The sequence below is a fragment of the Micromys minutus genome (genome assembly GCF_963924665.1).
Source record: "Micromys minutus genome assembly, chromosome: 28".
Classification (NCBI taxonomy): domain Eukaryota; kingdom Metazoa; phylum Chordata; class Mammalia; order Rodentia; family Muridae; genus Micromys; species Micromys minutus.
The window spans coordinates 22,781,956-22,805,127 of NC_137963.1; the positions used below are offsets into that span (position 1 = coordinate 22,781,956).

The 23,172-nt window shown below is 41.2% G+C and overlaps 1 protein-coding gene across 1 annotated transcript in view; it reads right to left on the minus strand.

Moving 5' to 3' along the window:
- Positions 1-1,087: 1,087 nt before the first annotated feature.
- TMEM38B (transmembrane protein 38B) overlaps positions 1,088-23,172 on the minus strand; it is a 42,692-nt gene continuing 20,607 nt past the window's right edge. Inside the window, exons 2-6 of the mRNA XM_080940026.1 lie at positions 19,041-19,197; positions 12,399-12,583; positions 10,901-10,988; positions 7,528-7,645; positions 1,088-3,049 (exon numbers count right to left, since the gene is read on the minus strand). Of these exons, the coding sequence (XP_080796152.1) occupies positions 2,831-3,049; positions 7,528-7,645; positions 10,901-10,988; positions 12,399-12,583; positions 19,041-19,197 (767 nt within the window). The 3' untranslated portion in view covers positions 1,088-2,830. The remainder of the gene's footprint in view (positions 3,050-7,527; positions 7,646-10,900; positions 10,989-12,398; positions 12,584-19,040; positions 19,198-23,172) is intronic.

Here is a 23,172-nt window from a genome sequence, read left to right on the forward strand (position 1 = left end):
ACGTGGAGGGAGCCATGGCTCCGGCAGCATATCTAGCAGAGGATGGCATTGTCTGGCATCAATAGGACAGGCCCTTGGTCCTGTGAAGACTCGTTTCCCCAGTACAGGGAAATGCCAGGGTGCTGAGGTAGGAGTGAGTGGGTGGGAGGGAAAGCCTTCTCATAGAAGCAGTGGGAGGGGGAATGGGAGAGGGGGGAACCAGGAAAGGGAATAACATTTGAAATGTAAAGACATAAATTATCCAACAAAAATTACTTTTAAAAATATTTACTGCAACATGAGAATCCATTGGCAAAACTAATGGTTTCTTTTGCAATTTATTATCAATCGGAGCTAGCTTCTGGGTCAGGGGTGAAGCCTTGTGTCTCCTTTCCTCTCAGCACTGGAACTATATGTGGCTTAGACCTGTGCAGGCCCTGTGTGCACCGCCAGTCTCTGAGTTCAGATGTGTGTCTGTCCTGTTGTGTATGGAAGACACTTTCCCTGTGTCCTTGCCCTCTGGGTCTTACAATCTTTCTGCCTCCTCTCCCACAACATCTTAAACACACAATTCAGTTTCCACCATTCCTCTACTGCAATCAACTTGTGACTTGAAGTAGATCCTTTTCCTTAACTGCATTTCAGTTAAAAAGGAGTGTGCACCCTTCACGCATTGCCTTGCAGTCTGTGCCCACTGGAAAGGCCACAGGTCAGAGTTCCCACTGAAGTCCACCTAATCCACACCTGGAAACTAATGGCAAGGAAGATCGGACGCCCCGGTGACCCAGGCTGTCAGTACCGAGGCACATTCTGCTAGAGACGCCAATACTGCCACCACTGCTGCTCTGGCAGCTTCCGTAGCTCCGCTCAGAGGGATTGGGCCGTGTGAAGCTGACCTATGGACTACATCCAGGCTTCCTGGAAGGAAAGGAATAAGGAGCTGGTCTCCGAGAGTCGACTACCTGAGCAGATTCAGGGCAGGAGGTCTTAAACCTAATCCATTCTCCAGTGCAAGGCCTCCTTCAGACTGTGCTCCATACGTGTCAAAACAACACAGGACTCTGAACTTCATCTTCAAAACAACACAAAAGAAAAAAAAGAATACCCCTTGAATACTAAAGTACTTATTTTAATGAATTTGTTTTTAACAAAGGAAGAACAAGATTCTTACCATTTTAACTACAGTTAAAACTTCAAAACTGACCAATAACATGAATTTTACAAAGTTTTTAACTACAGGTTATCAAATATGTAATAGAGAATGCAATTTAGTGCCTTTTGTCACGGTATCAAAAGTAAGCATTTTCTCAGGGTTATCAAAAGTGCCCGACTCAAAATCCTTTTCTAAGTCAAGTAAAAGAACCTGCTATTGTGCCTGCTTGTTAAAAATTTCAAAAAGGAAAACACTAGTGCTGCCACACTGAAAACCCCTGTCTTAAAAAACAAACAAAAGGAAAACTTTACATACTGAATTTCACTTAAGTGTTTCTTAACCAACCAAAAATGCCTAGAACAGATACCAGGCTCACGTTCTTGGTATGAAAGGCACACCACAGAATTTGAATGTTAGAATGTGACTTTTATGCACCAAATAAAATCTATCACTTAGTATGTTTGCTTGTTTGCTTTTTATTTTGTCAACAAGACAGCAGATTTAACGTTGCCTTACTTCATTCAAGTAGTCTACCATGTGAGGTTAGGTTTTCACATCAAATGTGGGAAGGCAGTCCTCATGGGAGCTGAGCATTTTCACAGGAAAATAGCTTTCATTTCAGATAAAACTAGGAACACACACGTGTCTATTAAGCAGAGATACCCAAATGCAAACTCACAAGTGACAGTCAAATAAACTCGTGAAGCAATGATCACCGAAAAAGATGTGCAGGACACACTTTCAGCCATGAGGGCACTTTTGTTGAGTCCTAGAGACGTGCCAGCAGCACGTTCAGACCAACTGACTAGTCAGGAGGAACTCACACATGTGAAGAATCCCTCCAGCTGTTGAAACGGGGTAAGGACAGAGACAAAACACCCCAGGTTCCAAACCCAGGATTATTAACAATAAAAACTGCACCCCTAGCCTGGCCTGGTGGCCCGGGCCCATAATCCCAGCACTTGGGAAGCCGAGGTAGGAGGTCTGAGGCCAGCCTGGGCTACAGAGTGAGACTGCTGTTGCAAAAAGAAAAAGATATGCACGAATTTCCCGCTTTTCTTAGGAAAAAGTTGTTAAAAGAAGGGCATGAAATAAACTTCAAACTGAGACTCATATTAACATTGTGGCCTCAATGAAAAATAATACTTAAAACTAAAATAAATTAAATTCCAGGTATTTTTAACGAGTGCAAGATATGTAAAATAAATGTATACACCAAATATACACTATTAGTTTATTGTAGGTCAAAAAGTATTTAGGAAAAGTGTTCCATGTTCAAAATTAAATAGGAATTGTCTCTATATACAGGACTTACACTGGAAATATGAAGTAAAAGTTTAATTCTGCAGAATTAAAACACAATTATAGTTATTCAAAAAGTAAAAAAATATTGAATTTTTGTGTTAAATTCTTAGAATTTTGCAGTAACAAGTGAACTTTTTCTAACGTTTAAAAATTATTCTTTTATCAATATAAAACTATTCAAATAATTATGAGAATCTCTTACACCAGAAAAATAAATTGACATGATACACTCGTGACCCCAAGATCAGCAGAGCGAGCGGTGTCCCCGAAACAAAGCACGTCTTCCTTGTCTCCTCCGTCCCTAGAGATGAGCCTTATTTCAGTCATTTCCACAGAACTGCGACCACACTCTGAGATAAGTGACTGTTTGCCTCCGAAGCTCGGGGACGGTCCTCAGTCTTCTTTCTTGGCGTGTCTCTTAGCACCGCCTGGAGGCTCTGTGCCCCGCTTGGATGCTGTGGAGGCAGAGCCATTGGAAGACGGTTTCACTTCAGCTTTCTTTTCACTCGATGAAAGCTGCTGCTGCTGCCGTCGGCCAAACAGCATCCGAGTCAAGGTGTCCTCAAAGGGCGTGAGAGTCACAGCGGCATCCTTTGTCATCATCATGGTTACCTAAGGAAAAAATTGAGAACTGAATTTCAGTACAAATACCTTCTGGTTCTTAAAACTGAGAGAGAAAAATAATGGGTAAAGAGATTCAAGCGTTTTTTTGTTTTGTTTTGTTTTTTTTTTTATTTAATCTGTAGGAGAAAAAAATAAGATAAATTCTGGGAAAATTTCATATTGCTATAAGTTTAAAGATTATTATTCATCAAATTAAATACCAGGTACACCAAATGAAGAATAACCATTACTACCAAAAACAACAACAACAAGAAAAAAAAAAACAAAACAGACAGATGGAGAGACAGACAGACAGACCGGAGATACAATTTTATCTACTGTCTACACCGGCAGCCAAAGCAGCTTCCATTACTGTATGTCTAGAATGGGTCCGAATTGTAAATACTTTGCACTCCTCTCTATTTTCAAGTTAATGCAACAGTTGCTGTCACCTACCATAGAGAGGAACAGTCACTGCTCTGGCCGGTTAAATAACTTTCCCTAAACTAAAAGGCAAATTAAATAAAAGAAGGGCAAGATACAGACTTGGGTGCAACTACTACGTAACGACACACTACTGCCAATGGTGCAGGCGTCAGGAGCTGCACAACGTCCCAAATACACTACAGAGGCATCTCCCCACCAGCCTTCTCTGTGGGAATTACTTAAGTACAGAACAAGACCTCAGAATGCGGAATGGAAGCGCTTCCAGACCCTTACCACATACATCGCACTGCTCAGAAATGTTCAGACTTGATCACGAAATCAAGTTAAGCCCAAAGTGGTTCTACAGAGAGAACTCAAGATTTAACTTAGTTTCAAGCCCTGAGACTCAGTCAGTTCTTCTAGATCACAGAAAAATCAAACTATAGACATCGGAATGACATCCCTACAGTAGGCCCCTGCACGACCCTCATGCTTGGGTGCATGACATCAAGAACAATGTGTCATTCAGTGTGACATCATCTCGGGCTGGGAAACTGCAGAGCCTGTGTCCATCTCGAGAGCAGATGATGAGACACGTGCCGTGGGCATTGTTGGAAGCCAGGCATACTGCAGAACATGGCGTCAGATGAAAATGGCACAGTACTAACACTGCCACATGGATAAAGCAAAAGCTCATTTACACACAACTTTGTGAAGGTCCTAAATGGTCTGAAACCTACAACACACACACACACACACACACACACACACACACACCTTGTCTTTTTGTTTAAACTTTATTTTATATATACTGGTGTTTTGTCTGCATATGACTGTACATCACATTCACAAGTTACAGACAGTTGTAAGCTATTATGTGGGTGCTGGGAATTGAACCTGGGTCCTATAGAAGAACAGTCAGTGCTCTTAACCACTGAGCCATCTCATTAGCCTAAAACAGCTACTTTTATAACAAATGTGATGTCTGACCAGAAGGAGAACCCTGGAAGCAGAAACACAGATGGAAGGAGAGCAAGACAAGAGATGGAGGATGCATGAAATTTTATGAGTAAAATTTAAAGATTTTGAAAGTACCCTGTGTGGGTGGTGGGTGGTCAATGTCCCTACAAACTGTTGTGTCTCGAGTCCCATCCCCTGACAAAAATACAAACTAGGGGCCCTGCTGTTGGTTGCCTCTCAAAACTAGATAAGTTTTGAGAAGAAACTTGCTAAAGAAAGCAGGCTTGAACTGGACCACAATGTCCTTAGTGCTTGCTAGACCTCATGGTGCCAGAAGGTGTCACAAAGGCTGATGAGAGACACTGACATTACTCAGCTGTGGAGTCTCGCACTACAGACTGAATGGTAGGGCAAACTGCCTGCTGGTGCAGTCCAGGGGCAAACAGCAGCTTTCTCATTGGACTTCAGACCCCTCCACAGGCCTTGGCTTTGCTAAATACACATGCTGTGCCTATCACAGTGCCTGTGTGACAACAGCACAGTACAATTAGTGCTGCTGGGAGCTTCCTTCCTTCTGCAATGGGAAGGACTAAGAGCAGGGACTCATAACTGCTCAAAGTAATGAGTCAGTGACTGATAAATGTTCAGCAAAAACTGGGTTATTGATCCTACTCCAAGACTTAGGAAATCTCAGGGAAGAAATGTCAGAAAGACTGTAGGAAACAGAAAATGTGGGTAGTGGTATGGAATGCTGACATGATATGTGACGTGGTTGCTGCAGTCTTGAGCTCACAGCATCTGTGATGGATTGTATAAGACTTAAGCAAGTCTGGACCTGCCAATATCCTGCGATGGAAGAGGTAGGTGCTCAGGATTTATACGGAGTTAATGGTTACTGGAAGAGGGTGAGATGGTACTGGTAAGGCACCCATATTCTTTAAAAATTTTAAATTTATTTACTTTAGTTTGTTTATGTATGAGTGTTGTATCCGCAGGTCTATCTGTGCACCTTGTGTGTGCGTGATGCTAAGGAAGCCAGTAGATGACAGAAGTCGTCTAGGCCTGGAATTGCAGAAGACTATGAACTGTTATATGGTTGCTAAGAACTGAACTTGGTTCTTCTGAAAGAGCAGCCAGAGATCTTAATATAAATATGTACTCCCTGAATTGAGCAGACCTTAGTGCACATAAATTATTCTACTAAAAAATATTTTTAAAAAATGTAGAAGTAGGACTGGAGAGATGGCTTGGTGGTTAAGAGCACTGACTGTTCTTCCAGAGGTCCTGAGTTCAAATCCCAGCAACCACATGGTGGCTCACAACCATCTGTAAAGAGAGCTGATGTCCTCTTCTGGTGTGTCTGAACACAGCTACAGTGTACTCATATATAACAAATAAATACATCTTTAAAAAAATGTAGAAGTACTCATTCCTAAGTACTTTGTAAAAACACACTAATCCATACATGGTCTCTTAAGTGACCCTGATAAGCTGGTGTCTACACTGCTCGCTGGGAATGGCTGTGGAAGTTTAAGCTGCTCTCCCAGGGCCACTCCTCTTTACACTCCCGGGTCCCTTTAGTCCTGTCAAAGTGAAACTCCTCATCTTCTCTTTTATTTTCCTCACTAACTAAAATCATTATCAGTTCTACCAGTCTTTGAAACTGCTGTTATCAAGGTCGTCATGACTTGATTTTGAAATCACAGAGCTTCTTTATAGTTTCAGTCACTGGTCAGCACCTTTGCTCTACTTCATAGTAACTAGTTCACTGTAGTTTCTTCAAGTGAACAGCCAGTAAGTAATACATGTTTCTCAGAGTTCTTTCAAGTATCCACTGATGGAAGAAGGGATCCAAATTTGACACAGTTCAAAACAGACAAAAGATTTATCTTAAAACCTTTTCCTATGTCAGAAGACTGGAGAGATGGCTCAGCAGTTAAGAGCACTGGCTGCTCTTCTAGAGGACCTGGGTTCCCATAGTCCGCCTGGCACAGTTACTCACTATTACTACAACTCCAGCTCCAAAGAGTCCAACACCCTCTTCTGGCCTCATTGGGCATCAGACATATACAAGGTATACAAAGATATATGCAGACCAAACAACAATACATGTAAAATAAAATAATAAAAATATAAAGCATATGTGAATTTTACCCAATAATACATTTAACATATTTAAAGTTAATTACCACTGAAATCAATTAATGGTTAAAAAAATACATCACATTTATAATATGATTTTATACAGAAAATGCGAGAAGCCATATATCCCTTGGGACAGTGTAGCCCTAGTTCATGAAACACAAACTTGCTTGAAATTGCAAAGCCTTCATTTTGACATAAGTCTGTGTATCAACAATACAAAAGGGCTTTTTCCTCCCATTTATTTTGTTTCTTGTGGCTTGAGTTTTATCAATCATAAAGTACTTGAGAGAATTATAAAAATAAATGACTTCATTTTTAATGAATCTGGCTAAACATAGCTGAACATGGAGTTCAGCTTACTTGAGCTCTGGGTGAAAAGAAGAAAAGGAAAAGGACATTAGAGAGGAAAGATGGAAGAAGGAAAGGAGGAAAAGGGAGATGCTGAATATATTTCTCTCAAGGACAAAGAGAACCACAGGTAGAGGCAGAAAAACATCAGCACCTGTCTACTTGACCCAGAATGAAGAAGCAGATCTGTAAATATATGTGGTTTCCTCTGCCTGCAAAGGTAATGCACTTACCTTTGAAAGAGACAAAACCTAGTGCTAACTTAAACTCTAGCCTAGTTTTAAGAATGAAGCAAGCCTGTCTGTGCAGCTTCTGACCTTCCTCCCTACTACTCTCTGGCTTCCAAGATGCCACCTGCCTTTTCTGTCCAACCATACACATCTCCTGATGGCAAATGAAGAGCCACAAAGGAGCTTCAGGAAATCCTGATGCATTGAGCAAACTCCCCCAGAACCATCTTTTTACATTCAACAACAACAAAAAAAAAAAAAAAAAAAAACCAACAAACAAGTGTTCCTGGTACTAGTTTTGCCCAAAGGACTCTATCAAAAGAAAAGGCTTAAAGGGGGTTTATGATGCAGGCTGGTGGACACCTGGAACTTCCTTACCTTTATGGTCACGAGGAAGATGGTGTAAAGGAACATGAGATCATGCTTTGATATTGCCAGATGCCTGGTGTGCTGGAAAGTGAACATAATCGACCCCAGCAGGGTTACCTTGCAAGGGCTGAAAGGAAATAATATTGTAAGTCAGCAACAAACAAAACAAGTGCTCTGTCTACAAGTTTCTCAGAGTGCTATGTAAACATCAGCTTAGTGGACGGTTAACAGACATTAACACAAAATGAGCTATGTGAATATATTTTTAAAGTTTCAGAAATGCTGAGTTATTTAAACTTAAAAACATTTTCTTAGAGCATAAAATACTAGAGATTTTTATAGACTTTGTGTGTCTTTGTGTGTATGTGCATGTGCACACACGAACACACTCAATCACTCTTTCTCTCTCTCTCTCTCTCTCTCTCTCTCTCTCTCTCTCTCTCTTTCTCTCTCTCTCTCTCTCTCACACACACACACACACACACACACTTGCAGAGGCATCACATCAGAGTTTCAGGCAGTTGTGAGCTTCTTGACTTGGATGCTGGGAACTAAACTCAGCTCCTCTGGAAGAGCACTGTGCTGCCTTTCTTAGCTTCACACAACTAGACCTATCTGGAAAGAAAGAACCTCAGGTGAGAAAATGCCTCCATAAGATCCAGCTGTAGGGCATTTTCTTAGATCGATGGGGTAGGGCCCATCCCACTGTGGGTGGCGCCATCCTGAGGCTGGTGGACCTGGGTTCCATAAGAAAGCAGGCAGAGCAAGCCAGTAAGCAGCACCCCTCCATGGCCTCTGCATCAGTTCCTGCCTCCACGTTCCTGCCCCGTTTGAGTTCCTGTCCTGACTTCATGTCCCCAAATCTCTTCGGTCATGGTGTTTCCTCACAGCAGCAATAGCCCTAAATGAGACCAGCACCAAGTGCTCTAGACCACGGAGCTAATCCCTTCGGGTTAGAGTGCACTTCCATAGTAGAGAATTGCAGAAACATACTTCATCCATCTAACACTTTCTTAAAGAACTTGGAAAACCTTCCGTGACAAACAAGACCCCAAGACAGATGAGAGAAACAGGGAAACGTCTTTCCTGTTCTGTAGTGTAAATGCCACCACTGGACAGCCTCAGGTTGCCACACAGAATGGAGAGTAAGATCGCACTGTTACTCTCAGAAAGCAATATGGTGGGACCCATAAACCCAGTACTTGGGAAGCAAAGGCAGGCGGATCTGTGAACCAACACACCTACACAGAGACCTTTTCTCTTAGAGAGCAGCATGAGCCATATACCACATAGCACAGCAAGTCAGTGTTTGCCAACGTCTTAAGGACTAATGCTGAAATTATTAATCCACTGCTCCACTAACCTACATTAACAGCAGGGTTTTCCTACACACGTGTGACAGGCTTAAAGTATCTCGGTAGAAGATCAACATGCAGCTCTGCTATGCCTACAGAGGATAACTTATAAACAATGAGAATGCCACACTGCAAAAGCGGCAAAAGGCTTTTAGAAGTCAATTTACTTTTAAAGGTTATTCAAGTGTTAAAAAATAAAAAATGGGTTCAAAACAGTGTAAGGTCTGGACTTCACATATTAATACAACTGAGTAACAGAAATGACTTGGAAAAGAGATTTCTAAACTTCTCTTGTGTATTCCTACATTTTAAAAATATTTTAAGACAATTGTTAATATTAATATAATTATCAGTTTATCAATATATATAAATATGTTGTAAAATGTACACAAAGTAAACATTTTAAAGCATAAAGGGCAAGTAGGGGCTGTGGACATGGAGGTTTGGAGGGTAAGGCGCTTGGGGTACTGCACGAAAACCATATGGAAGCCAAGAGCCCATAAAAGCCCACAGAACCCAGGGCCCAGGAGGCACAGACAGAGGTCTCTGGAACAGGCTATCAGGATGACTGGGACAGTGAGCTCCATGCTCACTGAAAGACTTCAGCTCAACATATGAGGTGGACACTATCAGGGAACACATTCCACACCAGCCCCCGGCTTCCACAGGCACAAACATGCCCACACTTGTGAACATGCTTACACATATCTCAAAGAAATATGATTTATCTTGATGTTATTTTGCTACTCTAATAGTTTGGTTCCTACGCTACAGTAGCTCCTTAAGGAAATGGCTTTGACATACACACTGACCATTTTAAATTATGTTTTCTTAAAGACTGACTCTAAAAAATAAGAGGTTTGTAGATAATTGGGAAAGGGCACTGGAGAAGGACTTGAAGAAGATTTAAATCAGGGTTAGACTGAGGTGCACTGGAAAATTCTATCACTGTTTCCTATGAAACAGGAAGTGACATTCTCCTTCCAAACCGCAATGGTGGAACAGATGGTAGCAGACACTCCTCTTCCAAAACGGAAAAGGAGAGAGCCCTGGCACCAAGACATTTCAAAATCCAGCAGATCAATTTCCACAGGTATCCAAGGGCTTTGGCTGCAGGCTCCGAGCTTTAGCCTTGTACAGCATGACCCTGGCCTCTGTATGTCAACTCCAGCCTGTGTCCTTGGCCTATCATGCTCCCCATCCTTCCTCAAAACTACTTTCCCTTCTCTATGTCATTTCCTAGTTCCTACACATGGCCACACATGTATACTAAAAGCTGGGGTCTGCACAGAAGATAAGACATGTCCACATCATATGTCTGATAGGATTTGTTGTTGTTGTTGTTTTTATGTGTATAAAAACAATGTGTGTTTTACATGCATGTATATACTGTGTACCACATGCATGGCTGGTGCCACAGAGGCCAGAAGAAGACATCAGCTCCAGTGGAGCTGGAGTTAGATTTATGAGATATCATGTGGGTCCTTAAGAGCTGCTCTTAGCCACCGAGATGTCCCTTCAGCTTCCAAGCTGGTTTTATTTATTTTTTCATTAGTTTGTTCACTTTATATCCCAATCGCAGTCCCCCCTTTCTTCCAGCTCCTCCCACACAGCACCTGACCCCCTCCCCTTGTCCCCTGAGAAGGGGGAAACCCAAACCCCCATACCACAGCATCCTCTCCCACTGAGGCTAGACAAGGCAGCCAGTTAGGGGAATAGTAGCCCCCACCCCAGTTGCTGGGGGCCCCCACCAAGCTGTACTTCTGATACATATGGGGGGCTCGAGGTGCAGCCCTTGCCAAGCTATTTTTATAAAAAAGGGAAATCCACAGAAAACTGATGTTTCCTATTAGAGTTCATCTGAGAACATTTACTCAATGAATTTGTGGTTTTCTTCCCAGTGTGACTGCCATTTGATTTTTGGGTATGTCTCAGTCACATACACAGTTCCAAGTGTATTCATTTTAAAGCAACAGGTGGTATCTAAGGCTGAAAGCCCACATCTCCGTATAATACAGACCACTTACAAGGACATCTTCAGCCATTCATCACCTTCTGGTTTCCAGTCTCCTTTTAACAACTGTTCACAAGCTGTGATAACAGCACCGCCTGCACCTAAAGACAAAATTAAGAAGAACAAGAATATTTAAGGAGTTTGCTTAAGAAATCACAGGGTAGGGGAAGTCAGAATTTCCCCTCCTGGTCTAAAATCCAAGATTACCAAAACAGAATTCTCAAGAGGAAGAAAAATTTGTTTTCTGTACACTGAGGTCTGAGATGTGGGTAATTTTCCTCCTCGGGATGACAACTGTCTGTCTGTGTGTAAAGCTGGGCTCTCAAGAACACATATGTATAGATAGAGTTGTTTTAGGGAAAGTAAGATCCTCACTTTACACTCCTTTCCTTGACATGTCTAGCTTTGGGTGCAGTACACCAGAGCAAGGGCCACAGAAATCTGTCAATTCCTGGATAAAACCATAGCATTAGTGACACTGTTAGAAGCACTTCCCTAGCATAAAGTCCTCAACAATTATAAACCACGCAAGAGACAAGGTGCTCAGAAGTTCAAGGTTATCCTCAACTACACGGCGGGGAGCTTGAGGCTAGCCTGGACTACATGAGATACTGACTGGAAAGAAAGAAGGAAGGGAGGGAGGGAGGGAATATAGAATATATAGAAAATAATTAGAGAATGTGAATATGAATATTTGCTTTTTCCAACAACTGACAAGAAAGCAAAGAATATAAAGCAATTTATAAGTTTTCATTTTTAGGCAGGGTCTTTCTATTCTAGAATTCTCTGTGTAGCTCAAGCTGGCTTCGAACTTGTGATCCTCCTGCCTCAGCCTTCCAAGTATTCAGATTATAGGTATTCTTCACCATGCCCAGCCTCAGCAGTTTCTTTTTAAATTTACATGAGATGAAATTTCATATTAAACATATTTCATGTAATAAAATAATTCTTATGATTCCATCTGGTTCTAAAATAATTAAAAAATTATTCATAAGAACTTTACAAGGCCATCAGGCTCGAAATAATGGCTGGAGAGGTGGCTCAGAGGCTAAAAGCACTGGCTATTCTTCCAGAGTCCTGAGTTCAAATCCCAGCAACCACATGGTGGCTCACAACCATCTATGGTGAGATCTGGTGCCCTCTTCTGGCACAAAGGCACACATTCAGGTAGACTGTCGTATGCATATACACATGTGCATACATACATACATATATATGTATATATGTGTGTGTGTCTGTTGTGTGTGTACATATATATATATATATATATATATATATATATATATACTAAATGAAATTTTAATGGCTAATCACTAATACTGATGTAAAGAACTTTTAAATTAACTCTACTAGCTAAAAAACTAGACAAGGCTCCCACTTCCAAAAAGATTTATTACAGTATGTGCCCCCTATACCTGTAGGCACAGAAGTATTGTTGAATCAAGAACACAATGCCTATGCACACAGATTGTTACTCTTAAATGCCTATGCACACAGATTGTTACTCTTACCTCGGGCCCACCCAACAGCAATCATGACTATCCAGCCATTTTTGTAGTAGCTGTTAGCATGCGTGACTCCCCCTACAATTTTCCAAGTTCTGGTCACTTCCTTCATTCCCGAAGCCAGGAGCTGAATAGGTTGATATGAATAGCCCTGGGAAACTAGGTCACGTGGGCAAAAGAATACAATATACCTGAAATTAAAATGTAAATATTTCAATATGTAAATAAGATCAGAGGAATAGAAGTGAAAACCTAAGTCATCACTACTAGCAGCACGGCATAACACAGCCAATGCAATTATCTTGGATACTAGATTGCTTTTTAAGTCACATAATACATATATAATAAATCTGTGTCATGAGGAGAAGGAGCCACACACTTCGCAATGCTCTAAACAGTTTCTCATTCATCCACAGTTTGAGAAGAATGTTAGGTATACAATTCATTCAGAGAAAGAAGCAAGTGCCTCACCAGCTCCAGCAGGTATGGGCTGTGAGCATCCGGTATCTTTGTCTGTAGGGAAAGGAGGCAGACAAACCAACCTTTTGGCAAATAAGCAAGGGTGGCCTTTCACCTCCTACTAACACCCTGGCCTGTGTGCCCCTTACCTTATAGCATAAGTTAAAATCTATGCAAAGATAGGGATGACTCACAAGGAAATAAGTTTATGTTGTGGAAAATGTATGTCCATGTGGCTGAAAGAAAATTGAGTTCCATCTTTAATTTGGTAGAATAAGCTTAGTTGTAGCTAATGAAGTTGTTGCTAATTTAACAATAACACAACCATTCTCGGGTGGACCACTGTTTTAAACTTTGTTCTTCGGCATCTCCTCAAATACTATCAGTAGTATTTACTGGAAAGTACAGTTCCCCCCATTCCTAGCACAGTGTGGTATGGAAAGAACAGCACAGCGTCTAATGGGGTGATACAGAAAACAAGGCACAGGAAAAATGTTTGGGTCCTTTTGAAAGCAATTTATTCCAATTTATGAGTCATAAATTAAAAGAAAAAAAACCTTACATACATTCACTGAATACGAAACATTTGCCAACACTGCTCCCGAGACCTAACACAGAAGCCATGGTCAGCCACGCCATTCCTTCTTACTCAAGGTCCCATTCATTGTTCCCATGGTCTGTAGATGGTCCTACAGCCATCTGTATTTTGATGTTAACTCCACTTCCCCAGGAAAGGCTGCCTAGTCATGTGCTCAGGACTTCCTCAGAACCCTCCCATTTTAATTAGTAAAATAAAGGCGAGAGCAGGTGACTGGGCGGGGGAAGGGTGAACTACTGGGAGCATCGACTAATTAAACAGCGCGTCTCTCCTGCAAGGACTGTAACTCCACCGTAAGCTTATAATATCCAAAATACCTTTACCTCGTAAGCACCTAAAATATATACGTGTGCATGTATACACTATGTAAATATATATAAATACACACACAGGAAAGGAAAACGAAATGGAATGAGAAGAAAATAATATTTCTCACATACTTTTAAGTACTGTGGGTCAGATTAATAAACATAAAAATGACAAAGAGTAGAAATTAGTGTAAAATAGGATACAGCCAACATAAACCAGTATAACACGGTCTTAAGATGGGCTCATGGGTCAAGCAGAGAGGCGCTCGGCTGGGTCCATCACTGAGAACACTATCTCATTTGCCATCAGCTCTCCAAAGGCAGTAACACGGAACTGAGCCAAACAAACACTGACTACACCCACATTAGTCTACTGTGGTTAGGACACCAAAGATACATCTTGAAAAAGACTTAAAACTCTAACTCCGGCTGGAGAAATTGCTCAGTGGTTAAAAACACTGACCGCTCTTCCAGAGGTCCTGAGTTCAATTCCCAACAACCACATGGTGGCTCACAACCATCTGTAATGGGATCTGATGCCCTCATCTGGTGTGTCTGAAGACAGCTAGTGTGCTCATATACATAAAATAAACAATTCTAGAAAACAAAAACAAAAAACCTATGATTCACATATTTCCCCCATCTAAACGTAATCTCCCTACAGAATGCTTGGAAGTTTAGAGAAAACATTCTAAGACATATAAATTATGTCCCGCCCCCATAAATGGAGTTTTCGGACATCAGCTGCACACTGACAGAAGCAGGCTCCTGTCTGTCTTTACCAGTAGATGGCGCCAACGCCCAGGCGTGCTACTGTTCTGAAGATGACCTTACTCCAACAGAATTCCCCAAATCATTTCACTCTCAAAATCAGAAGCAAAGGCTGAAAATTTATTCTAGATGTTAAAACTTTTATATAACACATTTTATTAAACAATAAAATACACTGTCTCAACTCCAGCATCATTCTCATATTTAAGAGACTGACTTAAGAACAACGTTTCTATTCCACAGTTCAAAGCAATTCACTGATTATACACCAACTAAAACATAAAATAACCAGGGTCTAAATCTGGGCTCCGGATGCTCAGGGTCTCCAATTCCTTGGCTAAGTCATGGGGCTCTTTGTGCCTCCCCGTCGCGATCTGTCACGGATAAAACCGTGCTCACCACAGTGTGTGCACCAGAACAGAGTGGGAAACGTCCGAGTGAGTGAGGACTAAGCAGGGAGAAGGCTCAGCGGCCGACACACTCTGGCAGCACAGAACACACCCATGGCTAAAAGATGGGCACAGTTAAGTGTACGTGAGCGAAGAACAGAATAAAAATAATTAGCAACGTCAGAACATTTTAATTCTATAACATCCTTTGCCCAACAAATACCGGAATTCTTTGTATCTAGGTAAATTCCAAGTATTACATATGTAACAGGGACAAGATAAATAATAATAGTGTTGAGTTTGAACTGGAGATAAATGTTAGTATAAACTTGAGTCTTTTTTTTCTTTACCCTAGCTCAGTTCAGTGGATGCCCTAGCAATGTCTCCAGTGCTCTGACTGAACCTGGGAAAAGCTATTGCTCCCTCAAAGAAACTAAAACTACTTCCAGAAGAAAAGTATAAGACTCTTATAGTACCAAGACACAAGGAAGTAATCCCAGGGCTGAAGGGATCCTCTGAAAACACCCCCACCGGCCAAAGATGGGACCATTAGTTTCAAATAACACAAAAATTGCACTCTGTATAATCTCACAAAACATCTTTAATCTGAGTTCATACACAGGTCTGTTGTTATTGCTGTTGCTCTGTTACAGCCCTGCCTCTCTATGGTTGTGCAACAAGCTCAACAAAACCCCAGCAAGTCAGAAGTGTCGATAAATAGACGTGTGGCTGGGAGGGAGTGAGAGGAGCGGTGGTAATGCATCACAGCAAACACAACAGAGACTCTGTGGGGATGGACCTGGGAAAATTTACAGTGTTGTTCCTAAAAAGAAATTAGTGCCCAAAGGAGTAACACACTATAATTTAGGATAATCACTTCATCATTGTGTGAAGAAAAGATAGGGGAGTAATGAAAAGAGCAACTAGTCCACTTAGGAAGTTACTGAAGGTCCAGACCAGAAGCAAGAAGGTTTAGTATGTAATGCTAGAAACAGGAGACGGGGAGTTAACAGAACCTGGCTGTCTTGCTTTCTACATAGTCTCAGCATTCACACACCATTAAAACACTCCAAGCCGCTGGCACCTTTGTAAAGTGCCGTTATAGCAGGAGAGTCTTCAGTGCTTCCGGAGACAATGGATGCTGCGAGATGAGCAAGCAAATCTGACATGGCGCAGCTGTCATGCGAGGGGCTCTACAGTCACACTTGTCCTGACTCTAGCCTTGACGCCTACCTAGACAGAAAAGACAGAAACTGTTCCCTGGGTCTCAATGTCCTCGCTGTCAAATGGAAGTTACAACAACAGCTGCCTCTGGTAGGACGTGAACAAAAAACTCTTGACACTAATGGAAGGCAGGCTTAAGGCTGGGGAAGGGTATGGCAGGAGAGAGCAGGAGTCTAGGAAGGAGGATGGGGAGTCGGCCGAAACTAAGCATGTATGAAAAAGCCAAAGGAAACCTGTTACATGTAATCTAATTATTTTATTTAAAGGACTGGACAGAGAGAACAGTGGCTGCTCATGCAGAGGGCCTGGCTTCAGTTCCCAGCATCCACCTACATGGGGGCTCACAACTATCTCTAATTTCAGTTTCAGGGTATTCAATATTCTCTCCTGGGCTCTTGAGGTGCCAGGTATATACATACATTTATGTTACACATACATACATACATACATACTTGCATACATACATATATACAATCAAAACACCCATACACATAAAATTAAAAAATAAATCTTTAAAAGCATCATTACAATAGCTACTTCACAGTACCCATAAGTATGAACATAAATATAACGAATCTACCTAATACATAGTTCAGTACATACTAGCTATCGAATGATTAACTCCACTCCACCCACTTTCCACAGCCAAAAATATAAACCACTAAAAGAGAGAAAGTAGTGATTTTATCGAAAGTAAGCAACAGTCTGGAAAATCTTTGAAGACTTTCCGATTGAGTTTGGAAGTATATTCTCTCCTATTCTCATCTGATAGAGTGAGTCATGATTTTAGATACCAACTACTTGAGAGAGAAATTTGTAATTGTTGTTAGTAAAAAATTCTAATTTACTAGCAGATCAGATTTTAAAGAAGAAACATACAGTAAAACTCGGAATGCTGTTCATATGGAGGACGCTCATCCTGCAGAACGTTTCAATGCACTCAGTCATCCCGTACCCGATTAGATAGCTTACATATTCATTAGACGTTTAGAACATGTTGTAGATGAATTCAATATTTAGCTACAGATCAGAGAGATACTACGTATAGTTTCACAGTATTTAAATAGATTTTTCTCTTCATGTCACCAATAAAAGATTTTTGTTTGGAAAAAATTATTTTTTTTGCATGCTAACTCCATATTTTATTTATTTCTCTAACTTCCAACCTTTCTTCTTGTGCTTGGAAAAATATATATAATAGCTACTTGTGTGGTGGTTTGAATATGCTTGGCCCAGGGGGTGGCACTATTTGGAGATGTCTCTTTGTTGGAGTAGGTGTGGCTTTGTTGGAGAAAGTGTGTCACTGTGGACATGGGCATTCAGACCCTCATCCTAGCTGCCTAGAAGCCAGTGTTCTCCTAGCTGCCTTCGGAACAAGAGACAGAACTCTCAACAACTCCAGCCACACATCTGCCTGGACACTGCCATGCTCCCGCATTGATGATACTGGACTGAGCCACTGAACCTATAAGCCAGACCCAATTACATGCTGTCCTTCATAAGACTTGCCTCAACAATGATGTCTGTTCACAGCAGTAAAACCCTGCTATACTAAATTACAGGACTCATGATACAATAAGAAAATGGATTTTAGCTGATATTTAATATTAATTCAATAATTTCTAGCTATCAAGTGAATAATTCCACCCACCCACTTTCCACAGCCACAAGTCCCTCTACTACTTCACCATTACTATTATCATTTTCAACATCCAGCTCTGTTTATAACTACTTTCTACATTCACAAGTATCGTGATAAAGGGAGTGTTTGGCTGTTTCTCGGTGTGTTGTACGTGTATGCTGAGCGGAGGACTGTGCCGCAGTGAAGGTGTGGAAGCTGACAGGCTTCTCTGTGCAGCCAATTCTCTCCTCCAGCTGTGTGAGTTCCAGGCTGAGGGGCAGGGCTAGCTCCATACTCACAGAGCCTTCTCACCAGCCCCTGCAAAAATGAATTCTAAATGTTCCTCATATATATTAATAGAAAGCATAGTTTTCTTTAAATAAAGCAAAGCATGTTGATTGGTATCAATAATCAATATATTTTAACTGAATTCATCAATCTTATGAACATCTAAATCTGCATGAAGAAGAATCCAAGCCAATTCTTACTATCATTCCCAAACTTATGTTTAGAGACGTCGGAAGCCTTTAAATAATCCAATAGCCAGATGTGGTGGGGCAAACCTTAAACCCAGCGCTGGGGAGGCAGAGGCTGGTACAGCCCTCGGTACATACTGAGTTTCATTCAGGACAGCCAGGGCTACACAGGGGACTCTGAACCAATCTCTCTATCTGTCTGTCTGTCTGACTAAACAAGCAAATGATGAAGACAACAAAGAGGAAGATGAGGAAAGCTACGTATAAGCCACAACCACTTGGACTTTTTATTTACTTGTTCACATTTACATTTTTATCATGTCAGAATTCTATATTTAATTTTATTCCGCAAAACAAAATATTCAGGCCAATATTTGGTGTTCTCTTATGTTACAATGTTCCCACAAAAACTTTAAGAACAGTTCCCACTGGAAGAAGATAAGGGGGTAAGGGCAAGAGGCAAACTTTGCACTTAAAAATCTTCGACACTATCTGGTTCATTCATTGCACATGTATTGACTTAGGAACTTAAAGGAAAAAATCCATTTGCTGCAATCTATTAAACAATTCTTTTTTTAAGATTTATTTATTTATTATATGTAAGTACACTATAGCTGTCTTCAGACACACCAGAAGAGGACATCAGATCCCATCACAGATGGTTGTGAGCCACCATGTGGTTACCAGGATTTGAACTCAGGACCTCTGGAAGAGCAGTCAGTGTTCTTAACCGCTGAGCCATCTCTCCAGCCCCCTAAACAATTCTTAAAAGACCTCAGAGTGCAGCCTAAGAGCAACTTACCAGATTGAAGATGCCAGTAAAATATTAGTGTGGTTTGTGAGGAACTTCAGTGGAGGCTCTGCAAGCAGGATACAGGACAGAATTCCTCCACCAAAGCAGTGGAGCATAGCACTTAACCAGCTGGACAGGGGGTTACTCCATGCCGCGGCCACCGCTCCTGTAAGGACGAGTAAAGCAAGCTCTGAGACATCTGCATATTTACCAGAAAGCACTAAGCACCCAATCCACTAGAGAAATAAACCGCTTGTTTATTTATTTCCAACAAATTATACTCACAAGAGAGCTCATCATGGCCAGTTAAATCAGTGTTCTTTTTAAGTCACGGGCTTTACTGTGGGGTGTGGCGAGATGACAGAATGTGGGTGTGGCTACAGGTATGTGCAGGGATGTTGAGAGGGTGTTCTCCAGTGCGGGCACATGGAGGGCAGAGGGGATGTCAGGATCTCTTTCCTTGATCGCGTCTCCATATTATTATTTGAAGTGGACTTGCTGAACGTAATGCTTGCTTCCTGGGTTAGACTGACAGACGGATAAGCCTCCAGGATCAGCTGGGGTTCCAGACATGTATTGATTTAATTGGCTTTTATTTGTGTTATGAAGATCCAAAGTCTACAGCCAGTGTTTTATCCACTGAGTCATCTAACCCAAGAACAATATAGTTTTCTTCAAAAAGTGTTGTTTTGGAGGTGGGGGAGAAAGAGCTGGCACACACATCTACGTGCGTGCACATGTGGAAGCCAGGCTTGACCCAGAGTCTCTTCCTCTATTGCTCTGTCTTTTACATTTTCTTCAGTCAGGGCACTAAATAACGTTGGCTGGCCTGGAAATCTCTACATAGACAAGGCTAGTCTCATTCTAAAAACTAAAGATCCATCCACCTATCACATCCTCCTGAAAGCTGGACATACATCACTATGCTTGGCTCTCTACCTTATCTTGAGAGACAAGTCACTCACAAAATCCGCAGCCCACTCTTTTGACTATACTGGCTGGCACACAAACTCCTAGGAGCACTTGGGTTGGAAGCAGTCCCATGCCTGGCTTTACTGAGAGCTAGGGATATGAACTCGGGTCTCTGTGCTTACACAGCAGACATTTTGCCCACTAAGCCACCTCATAGCCCCAGAAGTATTGTTTAATGACTGATTTTGACATCCTTAAAATATAATCCAAGGTTTTTGTTGGTTTTGGGTTTTGTTCTTGTTGCTGTTGTTTATTTTTTTTACTAGTTCCCTTGTAATAGATGGCTTATTTAAAAAGGTCCTGGAAACTGGAGAAGTGGCTCAGAGGTTAAGAGCAGACTGCTCTTCCAAAGGTCCTGAGTTCAATTCCCAGTAACTACATGCTGGTTCATAACCATCTATAATGAGATCTAGTGCCCTTTTCTTGCCTGCAGGAAGGACACTATACACATAATAAATAAACAAATAAATAAATAAGTCTTTTTAAATAAATAAATGAAATGAAAAAGGTCCCATTTAGTGTTTTCTTCAACCCCAAATCTTACTGTGTGCACTCGAAACAATGTGTCAAAGGAATATATTAAGAAAGTTTGGCCCCTGCATGCTGACCAAAGACTCAGGCCATCTGCCACTGGGAACAGCGGAGATCCAGGCAATCAGGCCTGATGAGACTGTGCTGCAAGTAGCTGGGGGGCAAAAAGGTCTGGGCTGAGTGCACAGAAAGCACCCCCTCATTGGTTGAGGGGAGCAGAAATTCTGCCATAGGGACTCAGTTTCTACCTGGAAGCCCCGTGTGTGCAGACCAACACTCAGGCCATCTGCCACCAGGAACAGCGGAGATCCAGGGACACAGGAAAGGTACACGGGAGAGACGGGAACCAATCACTGACAACAAGACCACGTATAATCACAGACAAAAAGATGGCAAGAGGAAAGCGAAAGAACTTACCCAATGGAAACCAAGATAACCTGGCAACATCAGAACCCAGCTCTCCCATCACAGCAAACAGTGGAATGCCAAACACTCCAGAAAAAGAAGACTCAGACCCGAAATCATACCTCAAGATGATGATAGATATCCTTAAACAAAAAAGGGAGAAAAGCATAAAGAAATAGAGGCTTTTAAAGAGGAAACAAGAAAAACACTCAAAAAAATCAAGGAACTAGAGGAAAACAGAACCAAAGAGATGAAGGAATTGAAGAAGGAATTTAAAGTGGAAATGGAAACAATAAAGAAAACACTAAAAGAGAAAACCCTAGAGGTAAAAAACCTAAAAAAGAAATCAGGAGTCACAGATGCAAGCCTCTCCAACAGACTACAAGAGATGGAAGAAAGAATCTAGGGGCCGAAGACCACATGGAAAACAGAGACAAAACAGTCAGAGAAGATGCAAATGCCAAAGACTCCTAACCCAAAATGTCCAGGAGATCCAGAACACAATGAGAAGACCAAACCTAAGAATAATAGGAATAGAAGAGGGTAAAGAATATCAACTAAGAGGCACAGCAAATATCTTCAACAAAATCGTAGAAGAAAACTTCCCTACCCTTAAGGATGAGATGACCATAAGCATAAAAGAAGTCACAGAATTCCAAATAGAGTGGACCAGAAAAAAAAAAAATTCCTCCCGACACATAATAGTCAAAATGCCAAGTGTCCAAAGCAAAGAAAGAATACTAAAAGCAGTAAGGGAAAAAGGTCATGTAACATATAAAGGCAGACAAATCAGAATCACACCCGACTTCTCAACAGAGACTATGAAAGCTAGAAGATCCTGGACAGGTACCATGCAGACCCTAAGAGAACACAAGTGTCAGCCCAACTTACTATACCCAGCAAAACTCTCAATCACCATAGCTGGAGAGACCAAGATATTCCAGGACAAAACTAAATTTACACGATATCTGACCACAAACCCAGCACTACAACGAATTATAGGTGGAAAACCCAATACAAAGAGGGAAACTACATCCCTGAGAAACAAGAAAATACCTAAGCAAGAAAACCAAAAGAAGAAAGAGAGACAGGCACAATTCTACCTCTAAAAGCAAAAATAGCAGGAAACAGAAACCACTATTCCTTAATATCTGTTATCATAAATGGACTCAATTCCCCAATAAAAAGACATAGGCTATCAGACTGGACGCATAAACAGAATCCAGCATTTTGCTGCATACAGGAAACTCATCTCAGAGACAAAGACAGACTCAACCTCAAGAGTAAAAGGTTGGGGAAAAAAAACCTTCCAAGCAAACGGCCCTAAGAAGCAAGCTGAAGTGGCCATTCTAATATCTAATAAAGTAGATTTTCAACCAAAAGTTATCAAAAAAAAAAAAGATAAGGAAGGACACTTTTTACTCATTACAGGGAAAACTTATCAGGAGGAACTCTCAATCCTTAACATATATGCTCCAAACACAAGAGCAGCCATATTCATAGAAAACCCTACTAAAGCTCAAAAAATACATTGGACCCCACACAATAATAGTGGGAGACCTCAACACCCCACTCTCATCAGTGGACAGATCATGGAAACAGAAACTGAACAAGGATGCAGTGAAACTAGCAGAGGTTATGAACCAATTGGAATTAATAGACATCTACAGAACATTTCATCCTAAAACAAAAGAATACACCTTCCCAACACCTCACGGCACCTTCTCCAAAATTGACCATATAATCGGTCACAGAACAAGCCTTAATAGATATAAGAAGATTGAAATACTCCCATGCATCCTATCAGATCACCATGGTCTAAGGCTGGTCTTTAATAACAACAAAGACAACAAAAAGCCCATATACACATGGAAACTAAACAATGCTCTATTAAACAATAGCATGGTCAAAAAAGAAATAAAAAAAGAAATTAAGAATTTTCTAGAATTTAATAAAAATGAAAACACAAAATACCCAAAACTATGGGATGTAATGAAAGCAGCACTGAGAGGAAAACTCATAGCTCTAAGTGCTTCCAAAAAGAAACTAGAGAGCATACACAAGCAACTTGACAGCACAGTTGAAAGCTCCAGAACAAAAGAAAGCAGATACACCCAAGAGTAGTAGACAGCAAGAAATAATCAAACTCACAGCAGACATAGACCAAATAGAAACAAAAAGAACCATTCAAAAAATGAACAAAACCAAGAGCTGGTTCTTTAAGAAAATTAAT